The 14,707-nt window shown below is 44.4% G+C and overlaps 1 protein-coding gene across 1 annotated transcript; it reads right to left on the reverse strand.

The window, feature by feature from the left end:
- Positions 1-8,406: 8,406 nt before the first annotated feature.
- LOC142767489 (uncharacterized) lies at positions 8,407-12,679 on the reverse strand. The gene has a single exon (XM_075869227.1). The coding sequence runs from the start codon at positions 12,627-12,629 to the stop codon at positions 11,529-11,531; it is 1,101 nt and encodes a 366-aa protein (XP_075725342.1). The 5' UTR covers positions 12,630-12,679; the 3' UTR covers positions 8,407-11,528.
- Between the last annotated feature and the right edge of the window lie 2,028 nt (positions 12,680-14,707).

The following is a 14,707-nucleotide window of genomic DNA, read 5'->3' on the forward strand; positions in this document are numbered from 1 at the left end:
ATAGGTGAAGTTTGTCTTGGATTTAATGGGTACATCGCACTTAAGGTGAAAACTTAGCGCAAATCAAGACGGACAACAAAGAATAGAAACGACAGCGTCATGTTTGTCTCTTATGCTGCGTGTGCTTGATCAGTTAAATCACACATTGTACATAGTGTCTTTTACTGGATGCGAATCCACCCGACAAAGTATTTCATATCCTTACCGTCAGTGTCCTCCTTTTCTCAGCGTCACGACAACGTGACAGTGTGCTCCCTTGCGACAAAATCTTCCATTTAAGTAAATCGCAAGGTGACCGCGACAAATGTATCAAGCGTTGAAGGTTGGGGGGATGTCAACAGCGACAGTGTCGTTCACCCTCCGCCCAGGAAAAAGTAAATGAACTGAAGAATCATCAAAATGCATCTCTCATGACAGATCGAGGGTCGTTTTATTTTTTTCCTGTATCGCCGAAGTCATCAATAGCCACATCATGGTATAGGACAAACCCCCCTACCCTGTCATGACATACTGGCGTAAAAACGCAATGCGATTGCAGCTGGGATTCCTTTTTTTTTTTAAGAAAAGCTCCTGGCTCAATTAATTCGTTGCTAGGAACAGTGAACTTCCCCGCACCATTGGGTTTTGTTTACAGCGACTCGAAGGCTGCCAACGTGACTGTCGTACAAGCGTCGACATGTTGGTTGGTGGTCTTGTTTCACTCTTGCTTGCTATTATTACACACGCATGGAACTCTTGGAGGTTAGTGCGTCCCGTCTCTTACCCCCATACGCTTCTAAGAATCGACCCTCCTCTGACGTCACTGTTCGCGTTCGATCCTGCTGGATAGACGGCGACGTAAGTGTTATCAGCGTTGCGCAAGCTATCACCCTTTCCCTTCCTACATTTTATCAACGCGCGGCCTTTGCGATGAGATGACTTGGCGATGTCGTACGACCGAGGGGAACTCTCGCCCGGTGAAAAAACAAAACAAAAACAAACAGAAAAAGACAGCTAATACAATGAAACAAAACTTTAAGTGAAACGACAAAGAGCCGGCGTCGCTGCACAAACAGGTCTCATTAGTGCCTCGGACCATCCCGAAGATGCAGCAACAAAGAAAGAAGCAAACAAACGCAAAGTCGTACGCGGACGCCCGAGGCTGCTATAATAAATTGGTTGCCTTTGGTACTGGCTCTCGCCAAACTCTAGTTATGCCTCAGCCGTTTCGAGGTGCGATTCTTTGCCCATACGTACGTACACACGCACGCGCTGACAAATACGCGCTAAGCGGGAAAGCCACATGGGCACATGCATACGTGCACGATATATTAACAAACACATGCAAATACATGTGCAAATGCAAGTGCGTACGTACATACATACATGCATGCATACGTACATACATACATACATACATACATACATACATACATACATACATACATACATACATACATACATACATACATACATACATACATACATACATACATACATACGTACATACATACATACATGCATGCATGCATGCATGCACGTAAATGCATACATACGTACATACACAAAAGCCACTAACACATAAAAGTAAGCAAGCGTGTGCGAACGCACACAAACATCACAAATACATCGTTGCTGGCGCGTTTTCACTTCCCCGGGACTTGTTCCACTAAATGTTTATTGGCATCTTCGACCGGAAACTCCACAGGCGAACGCGTCAAGAAGCCCTCTTTAAGGCGGCATAATTATATGACCCACTTATTTCATTGTGTGCTTAATGAAGTACGTTGGCTCAGACGTTGCTAGGTGACTGCATCTGTTAGGGGAAATTTTTTTCCCCGGGGCTGGTTGTTGAAGGCGAGCATTGTTGTCATGTTTAAAAACTGTTCCGTGTCGTCCTAAGCGTCCACCTGAATCAGCGGGTTTTTGTTTTGTTTTTGGCGCAGCACAAATCCAGTAGTTTACTAACGCTTGTATTACTTACTATTCCTGGCCACAAATTATTGCAGCAGCACCAATATAATCGATATCAGCAATCTGACGTCACTGACGGATACTTTATTGTCACCCGACGTTTTTAGAAACGCCTGTCAAGCAAAAATAAAAGAAAAATATCTCGGCACTTGTTGGCGACGGTGAAATTTGCTCAAAATATATGTTAATGGAGTGCCGCAAAAAATGTATGTATAGCCTTGTTTTAGTCTCCACCTTGTTAAATCACTGCTAATAATTCCGTGACGTCACAAAGTATCCCTTACGTACGAGGTTGATTTATTAAGAGCTTATTTTTTCCGCTGCCTACTATACTGAAAAATGAATTTTGTATATTGTTTTCTAGCTATTCCTCGTGGATTAAAGAAAATCACATCTAAAGTTTGTGACCCTCGCTTCATGGGTAGCAAAAAAAAATATCCCCTGGTTTTCATCGACTGAATTAACAAACATTATTAATTAATAAACCCTAATATTAATAATAAACCTTATTAATAAACCTTAAATGTACCTTCAGGCAAGGCGAAAGGAAGAATAGATTAGGCTCTGTCCCATTACGCCCTCCTTCGATCGTGATGGCGGTGCCTCAAATAATAGGCGGACCACAATTTCAAGTTGATGTTTCTACTGTTTCAAGCGGGAATTAAGAAATTATCAATTCAAGTTATTTTACTATAATTACCTGGTAATGAAGCAAGCAGGGGTTCTTCGTGCACAGGGCAAGCGCTAACATACAGCATGTACACTTTCCTCAAGTGCCTGTCGTCCCCTCCCCCAACCTCCTGTGTTTTTTTTTTAATCTGGACCTCTGAGGACAAAACAAAGCCCAACCACAAAGACACTTAAGTACGGCCGGCATCGCCAGCCATAGTCAAAGCTGCAGCCAGAGCCACAGCCAGAGCCACAGCCGAAGCCACAGCGAAATTAGCAGAGAGCATACAATGGCCGCGGAAGACATTGACCGAGTCCACGTTAGCGTCGATTAAATTCACACGGCTCGCCCCAGAAAGAACAGGACATTGTTGCGATGCTTTAGTCTCATATGGATTCTTGCTGTTGTTGTTTAATGAGTTAAACACTCCGACATCCCAAAGAGCCCTAGAGCTGCTGGACGTTCTTAATAGAGTAGTTTTTGGACACTTCAGTAATCCCTAATCCCCAAGGCTCTCCCTAGGCATTCTTAAATGCTGTTATTGCCCAGTTGAGTGTGAGATCGCTGCTGAAGCCGCGTATAGTTAAGAGTACCTCCCGCCTTAGAGGCCCTTTTGTACTCCAGGGTGCCTGCAGTGCTCTCCTTCTCTTCCTCTTGCACTCTATAATCTCTTCCGCAAGGCATTGTTACGGTGCTCGCCTGCTGGCCCTAAGGCCGCGGGTTCGATTCCGTCTGCGGGGATCGCATCTCACCAAGGGTGAAACGGCAGGCACTGGGTGTCAGTGCACGATAAAAAAAAAACACTAGAGGGCCGAAATTTCCCCAGCCCTCCACTAAGGCGTCTCTCATAATCATATCGTGGTTTCAAGACGTTAAACCCCTGATGTCATTATTACTATTACTCTTACTATTGCTTAATATTTTGCCTCCGGTACAGGGTAGAAAACTGGTTAAACAGCCTAGTTAAACAGCCTTTCCTTTCCTCTTCCTGCGGTATGTCTCATCAGTCTGAATCAGCTCGGACAACCAGATTCTGTATTTACAATTTCCTTTACAAAAACATAGGGTACCCATGGCTGCTGTTCGTGGATTTCCTGTGAGACTTCTTGCAATGATATATTTATGGGATAGGTTGTTACATGTATTCACCCGCGCACTGCTTGGTATTCGCGGTATATACGTGAAACGCTGCAGGCGCCAGATTTGCGTCACCGCAAATTGCTTCTGCACGACGACACAAGTCTGGCTCACGAAGTTACAACGAGATATCAATACCGTAATTGCTACACAGCTGCGCATTTTCATGGCGGCATTAAAGGGAGTTCTGAAAAGGCTTATTATTATTATTCATTAACAACGACGGAAAGATGTTCTTTGTCGGGATATATGTTTTTTTTTCTTTTTTGTCTACCGCATATTTTTTGCAAGACGCTATAATCTTTACTCGCTCTAGATGATTGTATGTTCGCCACAGAGGGCATGTCAGCTTGGGCTGACATCCGCCATCTTGGTCCATCGGACGAATGCGTTATTGTTTTTGTTTGTCTTAACAACGTCAGTAAATGGGGATGCACCAAATCTCCCCTCCCCCACAAACAATCATACGCCCCGTACCCCTAAAAATTTCAGTTTTGCATGTGTCGACGTGCAGTGCACGTGCAAACGCACATAAAGAGCAGTTTAACCTTTTGCTCCTGGTTTGACCACGTGACAGGGCAGGACAGCACTCCTTCCCACCTGTCTCTGCTCTTCGGCAAGTCACGTGGTGTGGTAGAGCATCTGTTTGCTTTCACACTACGGGCATATGCCTAGAGAATCAGCTGAGGCTAGCCAAAACAGCTGGAAGGATGGCAAGAGCGAGCGGTGCATAAAGGGGTCCGACCACATGGCGTTGCGTTGTTTCAGCGGCAACGAAGTCTTCTCCGCATATAAAGTTTTGTATAAAGTTTTGTTCTTCTCCTTCGACCACGCGGCTTTCCAGAGCCGAGAAGTGTGGCGATTCGGGCTAGTTGGTATGACATGACGATAGTTATAGCGCGAGAACAGAACGACGACAAAGTGTCTCCTTCTTGTCCCTTTGTCGTCGTTCTGTTCTCGCGCTACAACTATATCGTCATTTGCAGAGCTCTCTACTATGTATAGCGATGCTCGCTTGAGTCGGTGACGCGAAATACTGCTGGCACGAGTGCTCGCGCGTGCGCAACTGTTGTCAGACTCTTGGTTCGCTCGCGTGCGTGTAAAAATGTTCCTTATAAATTAAGTGCTCGACCGAATTAGCAGAAATCTCGGCAGCTGGTTCACGAAAATCCAAGGATAAACCCACGTAGCATACATTATGAGCGAAAACAGGGTGTCGTGGCCCCTTTAGTCTTCATCAGCGGCTACATCAAGAAAGTGCACGGAATATCTTACAGAGGGGTAGCGGGTACTTCGCTCATCTACAAAATGACGAATAGGGGCTACTTCGACAGTTTGCACGTGAAGTTATGACGGCGGGTATACCATAGGTGAACTTGTAGCAGCTGACTCAGTAGATGAGTTTACAACGGACTCTGGAAAGCCTGTTCTTTCTGCTTTCGCTCCTAATAACACGCATTGTCGGCATGACGTTGTGCCAACATTGCAAACGTTGTAATAGCATCGCAACGTGGCACTATAACACTGCGGAAACGTTGACTCAAGAACTGGCGTTATTCGAGGCTGTGAGTGTGCTGCGGGGCCTGTGCAGGTCTGTTTTTTTTATTCATCTTGTTTGTCTAAGTGACTAGGCAAGCAACTGCACGGTTTCTTCTATTCGGCTAGGACGTCCACGATAGTGACGTCACTTGGCAGACAATATACCTCAAGAAAAATTACCTCCGCGATGTCAGTCCAGACTTAGCTTATGGAAGGAAGGAAATTATTCAAGCCTGGTGGTACGAAGTCGATCGAACGCGAAATGTTTATCGCTTATGCATGAATTTCTGGCGGCAGGTGTTTATTGCTCGCGTGATTGGTCAGTCGCCACCGTTAGCAACCAAATTGGTCGTTCGTTCATTTAACATAGCCGCTGCAGAGAGCACTTTCACGGTTTTCTTTCAGAGCGATGGGCAGAAGTGTTTGTTAAGCTCCGTCTTATCACTGGAGGAGTCCTGGTATGGCATTTTCATTGCATGAAAGCCAATCAGGCCTGTTAAATACCAACCGTAAACGTGCATCTATAAAAACTATTTTGACCATCTGGCGTTCGCTAAAGCGCATTCACTTCACATGGTAGATGGGCGTCTAGCGTTTCACCTCCACTGAAATGCGGCCCCTGCCACCAGGAGTGAACCCGCAACCTGCCGATGGTGGCACTGCGAACAGCACTTGTATGACGTCAGTGGAGGTATTCGCACTGACGTCATACTACGCGCCTATAAACAACCGTCGTGGTAAAACTCGACAATGAAGTCATTCAATTAGTTATCTCGCGTTTGGCGGCTACCAAAGCTTTTCGAACAACTGTTAAATCTGCGCTTTTAACTTTAAAAGCACAGCGCTTTGTTTCTTAGAACTGCAGCCTCTTGTCTCTGCGGCGAGTTCTGTGCAATGGTGAAGTGCTGCCCTGTGCCTCTGTACGATCGTGCGCCCACAAAGAGGTCGTTAGCTTTCACAACTATTCTAAGGACCCAAAGATGGAGAAGAAGTGGGTAGTAAAACTCAGAAAGGGAAAGCGAACCACGCCTTCATCGACCTAGGCAGCTCTCATAAACACCAGAGCCAGATTTTTCTCCAGTGTCTCATTACGAAGCTGTAGGGTCCTTTTTGTTTACCATTACTGGCGCCCCGAAGCAGTCCTTTGCCTTTCTTAACATCTGAAGATAAAAAAATTGACAGAAACGTCAAGAAAGACAGACATTTCAGACGACGAGGAACGATGCACGAATTAGCAATGATCGACGAATGCCGGGTTTGGGAAACCTAATCTGTAGCATCGATGAAAATATGTGAAGACTCGGAAAAAGGTGTAAGGAGTGAAAAGAAAGAGAGAGAGAGAGCTGGCCAAGAGCGATCGCATGATGTACACATTCTGCTTATTCCGTACGCGTCATTACGAACCTGATCATGTTAGCCACGAAACTGGTTTCCAGCTGTATACATCTGATGCTTCCAATAAATTCTGTACCACCCCCCGTTCTCCTACAGGTAGCCCACCTATATTTCTTTTCTTTCGTACATTAGGGAAGGGGAATAAATTAAACGAAACAATAATGCCTAAACGGGGACGTGTGGGCTACTAGGACTATTTATGTAATCAGGGAGAGAGAACTCGTCGGATTCCGCTTACATTGCGAGGGGCTTAAACTAGGAAAACAAAACAAGAAGTTAAAATGATAAAAGACACACAGATGACGTACGGTGACGCAAATCGAGCGTACCCCGTCCAGAAAGAAGACGCGACTGACCAGCGAAGGAAAAACCTCGCCCGATGAATCCTTCTTTTTTTCTTTGTGTGTGTGTGTGATGCTTGCCCATGCCCTCGTTTTCTGGCCTCCTTGCATTAGTCGAACAGCACGGAGCTAAAAGAAAGGAGGAAATGCATTCAAAGGCTCTGACCTTTCGATAAAGTCGATGATTGTTGGACGAAAAAAAAAAGACATCACGCGACGGACAGGAAGAAGACGAGCGTGCGTTGATTTATATAGTGATGACGGTGTATTTCGGGAAACATTCAGTTTTGTTACAGACATTAAGATAGCCATGGAGGGGGGGGTCTGACTTCCCCCCGAAATTTTTCAATTGAAACGCGTATACATACATGCACACCTACAAACGCACGCGTGAACGTACTTACGTAAAGAATAGCCAAACTCCCCCTCCCATTTCTCAAAAAGAAAGAAAGATCTGACTGCGCGCCTATCTACATGTGCAGATAATGACATATTTAACAAGTTTTGGCTCCCGTACAGGAACCAAACCTTGTTTATTTTTTAATGTTCCTTTCGCATTTGGTCATCGTATTCCTGACCACTAGCCTTCCCGACCGGACGAGTTATCGTCGCAGTCTTAATTTCACTGACGTTCGCATTCCCTGCTCATCTGCTGCAAGTTTTGTGCACACGGTAAACATCTTTGCTCCTGGCATCGGTTGATATCGTTCCGGAGCGTCTCACTAATGGACGTAACGTATCAGTATGCCGCAGGCATACGAGCGCACTCGGTGGGATAATAAAAAAAAAGGGGAGGGGGTTAGATGAACGCCTTCCTAATCAGTTAAAGCAAGGGACGGAAACATGCGACCCCCGGCCTGACGTCATAACCTTCGCCCCTCACCTTGTCACTTCCTATCTTCTATCTAAAGGCCGACATGGTTGCTTTCACGTCAAATGGGGTTATACAGGAACGAAAGAAAAAAAAATCTTCCAGCTGGCAATATGGAAAGCCTTGAGATTATTTATAACCCGTCTTTTCTACTGACAATAAATGACAATTGTTTTATCTTTGAATAACTATATATATTTATGCATCACACATGACCATTATTATCAAGTGATTGATATGTGGGGTTTAACGTCCCAAAACCACCGTATGATTATGAGAGACGCCGTAGTGGAGGGCTCCGGAAAATCCGACTACCTGGGGTTCTTTAACGTGCACCCAAATCCGAGCACGCGGGCCAACAACATTTCCGTCTCCATCAGAAATGCAGCCGCCACAGCCGGGATTTGATCCCGCGACCTGTGGGTCAGCAGCTGAGTACCTTAGCCACTAGACCACCGTGGCGGGACCATTATTATCAATTCACAGATATCTGTGTATATATATATATATATTTATTTATTTATTTATTTTCACATACTGTTAACCCTTTGCAGGGTTATTACAGGAGTGGGAGCGAAGGGGAACAAAAGAAAAACAGAAAACATTCACATCAATAGTAACAATCAATTTTGGACCGAGCAGCCTTTCTCAACAAGTTCAAATTAAGGAGGCTGCATGTACGAGTTAAAGTGGTAGTGGGCGCATTAAACATATTTTACACCCGTAGAAAAGAAAAGAAGGATAATAAATCATAGCTGTAAAAGTTGGTGCAAATACAAATGTTGGCAAGCAAGTCAATTCAAGGAAGTACACAAGGAAATGAAAATACAATACATACTATGTAATCAGCGTTATGATTAAGTGCTATGTGTATTTTGCAACATTGCTAGAAAGTCATCAACTGTACGCTGTTCGGCTATAAGTCGGTCAAGAGCATTCCATTCTCGGATGCATCTAGGAAAAAAAGAATAATAGAATGTGTTATTGTTGCAAGAGTACTCTTGGAGTGTGTGATCATGTGTGTGACGTGTTTGCCTTGTTGTCTTGGTTTTCACGTATTTAGCGTGGTCTATTTTAAGACAGTTGTGCAATAACAGGTATAAGAACTTTAGGCGATGAATTTTTGCTCGACTTTCGAGTGTCGGCAAATCTGCGTGGCGTAGTAATTGTGTTGGGGAGTCGAGGCGACGATACCGGTTAAAAATAAATCTAATCGCTTTGCGCTGCACTCTTTCAAGCGTGCTGATACCACTATCCGTGAATGGAAACCAGATTATGCTCGCATACTCCAAGATTGGTCTGACAAGTGTGACGTATGCTAGAAGCTTAGTGTCGCGGTCAGCGTGGCGCAGCGTCCGCTTAAGGAAGAATAATTTTTTTAAGGCTTTCTCGGCTATGTCTTCTAGGTGTACTGTCCAACTGAGATCGGAAGTTATAGTCACACCAAGATATTTATACTGGCTTACATTTCGTAGCACGATGCTGTTGTAACCGTAATGGAAAGGTAGACGTGATTTCTTTTTTGTTACTTGCATGGCGACTGTTTTGTCAGAATTAATCACCATTTGCCAGTTAGAACACCATCGTACAACGTCGTTCAGGGCATCGTTCAGTTCAGTTTGGTCTCTGGAGCTTTTAACCTGTTTGTACAATATGCAGTCGTCTGCAAAAAGCCTTATGTTTGCGTTAATGTTGACTGTTAGATCGTTTATGAATAGAAGAAATAATATCGGTGCCAAGACGGATCCCTGAGGAACACCGGACGTAACGTTTAATGTGTCAGAGACGTGATCACTGCAGTGTACAAATTGTTGGCGACCGGACAAATAGTTGGATATCCAACGGGTCACTGGCCCATCCCCGAGTTTGCAAACCAGCTGGAAAACTAGCTTTTCATGGGAAACCCGGTCGAACGCTTTTGAAAAATTCATAAAGATTATATCAATTTGGGAGTGTTGATTAATGGCTTCGGCGAGATCGTGAATTGTTTCAGCTAGTTGCGTTACGGTCGATAGGCCTCTCCGAAAACCGTGTTGGTTGGGGTGTAATAGGTTATTTTCTTCGACAAACTTTGTAATGAATTTAAGGATAATGTGCTCGAGTAGCTTACAGCTAGTGCAAGTTAAGGAAATGGGCCTGTAGTTTGATGGAGTCGATTTGTCCCCAGATTTATGCACAGGGATTATTTTTGCAAGTTTCCATTCAGAGGGAATCTGCGAATCTTGAATAGATTTTGTAAATAGTAAGCGCAGGTACTTACTAACCGGTTCCGCATACCGTTTGAGAAAAGCGTTCGGTATCCCATCTGGACCACAACTCTTTTTATCATCGAGGTTTAACAGCAGATTTAGTATACCGCTTTCAGTTATTTCCGGAGTTTTAGATAACTTCTTGTCAGTGGGAGGCCTAATCTCGGGATGATGCACTAGCCCATTATCGATCGTAAAGACGGACTGAAAGTAGCGGTTGAAATTGTCTGCCTTATCTTTTGTGTCTATCGAGGGGGAGGCGTTTTGGCCACTGTGTTTGCCACTTACATAGCGCCAAAATTTTCCTGGCGAGGTTTTGATGAATTTTGCTAGCGTGGTACCAAAATAGTGAATTTTTGAAGAGCGTACTTTGCTTTTCAGTGTTCTTGATAAAGTGGCGATCTGAGCGGTGTAGCCAGCTCGTGAGCTAGACCTCCTAGCTTTCCTCAGCCTACTGATTTTACGTTTTATATGAATTATGTCACGTGTGATCCAGGCATTATGCTTTCTTGTAATTTTTCGCTGTGTGGGGACAAAGTTCTCAATGCAATGAATGACACGTGCCTTGAATTGTAACCATATGTGATCCATTGATAAATTTTTGTCCATGCAAAGATCATAGAAGGCAAGGAATTCGTGATTAAGATATGTTATTATTGCTGCGTCGTCTGCTCTGTTAAAGGCAAGAACGTGTCTATCGGGGCTATGGATTCTAGAAAGACCAGATAGAGGCAGTGTGCATAGGACTGAGTTGTGATCAGATATTCCGTCTAAGATTTCGATGCGCGCCTGGTCTTCTGGAAAATGATCACTAACGAGCACAACATCTAGAATAGAGCTGGATACGCCCTGTACACGTGTGGGGACGCGCACCAGTTGTTCGAGGTTAAAATTGAACAACATATCTAATATGACGTCATTTGCAGCACTTCGCACTTTTTTTGATGACCATTCTATTTCAGGCAGATTGAGATCTCCAGCCATGATGATCATACCACCCGTCACGTGATCGTGCATATAATCCAGAAGAAGTTCCAGATAACTTGTCTCAGCATTAGGTGGTCGGTAAATAACTCCAACAAATACACAGCCCCTTTGCAGCTGCACTTTGCACCATACCGCTTCAATGCTAGAGTTGCCCGGTAAGACAGAGTAGCGCAATTCCTTCTTGAAAAAAAGTGCCACGCCCCCTCCTCTAGTCTCTCTATCTTTGCGCACAATCACATAACCTGGCGGCGTGACCTCATGGTCTAGGATGTCCGAGTACAGCCATGTTTCCGTGACAGCAACTATGTCAGGTTTAATTTCTAGAAGGAGAGCTTCGAATTGATCTACTTTATTTACAAGACTACGTGCGTTCACATTCAACAGGGTTACTTCTGTCGACTTCGAGTGACTCTTTTTTCTATGCCAACTTCGTTTTTTTTCACTGCATATATATCTTCTCGTTCACTATCCCAAGCAAAAAGTTGACCGTTGATTCGCACTTTATCGCGCACCAGTGACACCCTTTCTTGCCTGTCCCGGTGTTCTTTCGTTCGATCCCACAGTTTCTTTCTAATGTCCCGAGTATTACGAGAAAAGTCTTCACTGATAGAGAAACCTGAGCCTTTCAGCTTTGAACACTGTCTGAGGATTGAAACTTTGTCTCGATGATCGAGTAGTCTTAGAATAATGGGTCTGGGTCTAGATATACCAACTGGCTTCTTTTTTCCTAGACGGTGGATTATTTCGATTCCCTTGGTTTTTATCTGTAGCACACCATCTAAAATCTTCTTTTCGACCAACTCGACAAGCATGTCTGGCGATTCATTTTGTTGTTCTTCAGCACCGTAAATGACAAGGTTGGACCGACGGCTCCGGTTTTCTAGATCATCCACTTTCATTTGCATAGCCTTTAGGTTTTTTTCTAAGTTAGATATTCGTTTATTGCACTCAGTGACCTGTTTTTCAAGGCCAGTTATCTTTTCAAGTTTTTTGTCAATCGCGTCAAGTCTGGTGTTTGTTGCGGATTTTTCTTTCTTAATATCTTGAATGTCTCCTGCAATTTGCTTTAGCTGTTCGGCTATGGCGTCTAGTGCAGGGCCTGGGTTCAACTCAACATCTCCGCTCAACAGTAGCAACCAGCGCAAGGAAACAATCAGTTTACAAAAGGCTTCACGAAGCGACCGTGGGCACGGCAGCAGAATTAGGCAGACATCGTTACTGCGAAAAGACTTGTCATAGCGTCTGCTCACCTGCGGGATAAACAGGAACGGGTTTGAAGGCTGCATCTTTACGACGCCGCCGTGCCCACTGCCGATTGTGCCGTAAGCGCTGTCTTTTAAAGGATCGTTACATGGTGACGTCATCGGTGATCCCAGAGGCTCTGACGATGTAACACCAGCGCCATCGTTGAAGGACCGGTAGCGTTCGTCAGTTGAGGCTGGGTTTATCAGCAGATCCATATCGCCGTTGAAAGTAGGTCGAAGCATTGGTTGTCGCTCCGCACATGCTGCAGAAAGGCCTAGAAGAAGCAGCAGGGTTCCAAACTGCGGGATAAACAGGAACGGGTTTGAAGGCTGCATCTTTACGACGCCGCCGTGCCCACTCTTACGACGCCGCCGTGCCCACTATATATATATATATATATATATATATATATATATATATATATATATATATATATATATATATATATATATATATATATATATATATATATATATATATATATATATATATATATATATATATATATATACCGTAGTTGTCCGTAATCACTATCACGCAAAGTAAGAAAATAAGAAAAAAAACTAAGTAAATACAAACACCAAGGACATGATTGAATTCGAACCTGGGTCCCCTGTGTGTTAGCCCAGTATTCTAGTAACCACAGAAGCACGCCGGTTTTCTTTTTTTTTCTTCATTCATGAGAAGGTACATCATGAACACAAAATAAAACGAGCACACATTAACAAGAAGCCCTTAACAATCCACGAAAACCGCTAATCACATTTGCAAGTTTGGCAAGTTGTCTTTAAAAGCGCTTTAGCGCTACAAGTTCGTTCAGTGCAGGGAACCATTCCGGCCTTTCTTAACGTGCATTAAATGTATATCTTGTGTAAGGTATACTTTCAATGCAGTTTTAGCTGACAGAGCGCGCGTTAGCGTCAATGGGCACTCTGATATGCATAATTTCTAATTAGCGTGTAAACACCTTTTCAAAAACGCCTCCTTGGCCGCAGCCATAGTCCTCCTTTTTGGGCTGAGCGAATTGGCATTTTCAAAAATGCACTGACAAGGCTGCCCTTAGCCTTTGTACTCCCGCGCGCAGCCCATCGCTGCGGTGTTTTTTTCCCTCCTGTGAAAAGGTGTATACTTAGCAGCATCAACATGTATGATATGCCACTGTTACAGAACCACGCTGGTTATTGAAAGTCCGTTGCAAACTGGCCTTAGGCAGGCTTGACATCGGGAAATGAATCGCGTTAATATGACTCATAAAGCGTTTTAGAACGATAAAGGAACAACCAGGCGTCACACAATGCGTATTGCGTAACGAGTGGGCCGTCGAATGCTTTAACCCATTACAAAAGCTTTAGGCATAATGCTTCATAGTCGTCAGCCACAGAATCGTAATATTGCGCAGAATTTGTTGCAAGTGTGAAGCGGGTACTACGCTTCTCCCCCCCCCCCCCCCCAAATGTCGAAGGATACCGTAGTGTATGCCTCCCTATAACGCAAAAGGTATTATTATTTATGGCGTAGTGGGTACCCTGCAAGTGTGCTTGTAGCAGTTACCCAAATAGTGTTTAAAAAGGGCTCTGAAAAGCCGCTCTTCTAGCTTTTGGCCGTGACTGTGCTGCGCGTTCCGCACAATGGCCTGGCGTTTTGTTTTTGTTTTTCAGTCGCCTTACGGATTACATTAACGCATGCTGGACTATACAGGACGTTTGACCCCTCAATGAAAAGTTGCCAAGATTATTCTTATCCCCAAACCGGGGATGCCACTGAGCATTCACAACCTGAGACCCATCTCTCTAACTTCCTGCGCAGGCAAACCCATGGTGCACGCCTTCTTAGCTCAACTAACAGATTACCTTGAAAACAATGACGTTCTCTCGTGCATTATGTTAGCGTTTCTGAAAGCACCTTTCATGCCAGGACGCTATGCTTCAATTGAAGCCCCAAATCATGAACTGCTTAACCAAAGCTATGCTAGGTTTAGATCTTAAGAAACCATTCTATAACGTTACACACGGTACAATACTCCGACAGGTTAACGCCTTGAATCTCGAAACTCGAACGTATAGCTATATTCGCGACTTCCTTACGAACCCACAAGCTGTAGTCAAAGCGGGTGCACTCACATCATCTGAGATACCCACAGGAAGCGCAGGAACTCCACAGGGCTCCGTGATATGTCCTATGTTATTGAAATTAGCTTTCCTCGGTTCACCCTCAAAGCTGTTCGTGATTCCCGGGCTTCATCACAGCATCTATGCCGACGGTATTACCCTCTGGACATGGGATGGCAGCGACGGCTCTAAAGAACAGCCACAAGAAGCGG

This window comes from Rhipicephalus microplus, chromosome 7 (assembly GCF_043290135.1).
Source record: "Rhipicephalus microplus isolate Deutch F79 chromosome 7, USDA_Rmic, whole genome shotgun sequence".
In the NCBI taxonomy this organism is placed as follows: domain Eukaryota; kingdom Metazoa; phylum Arthropoda; class Arachnida; order Ixodida; family Ixodidae; genus Rhipicephalus; species Rhipicephalus microplus.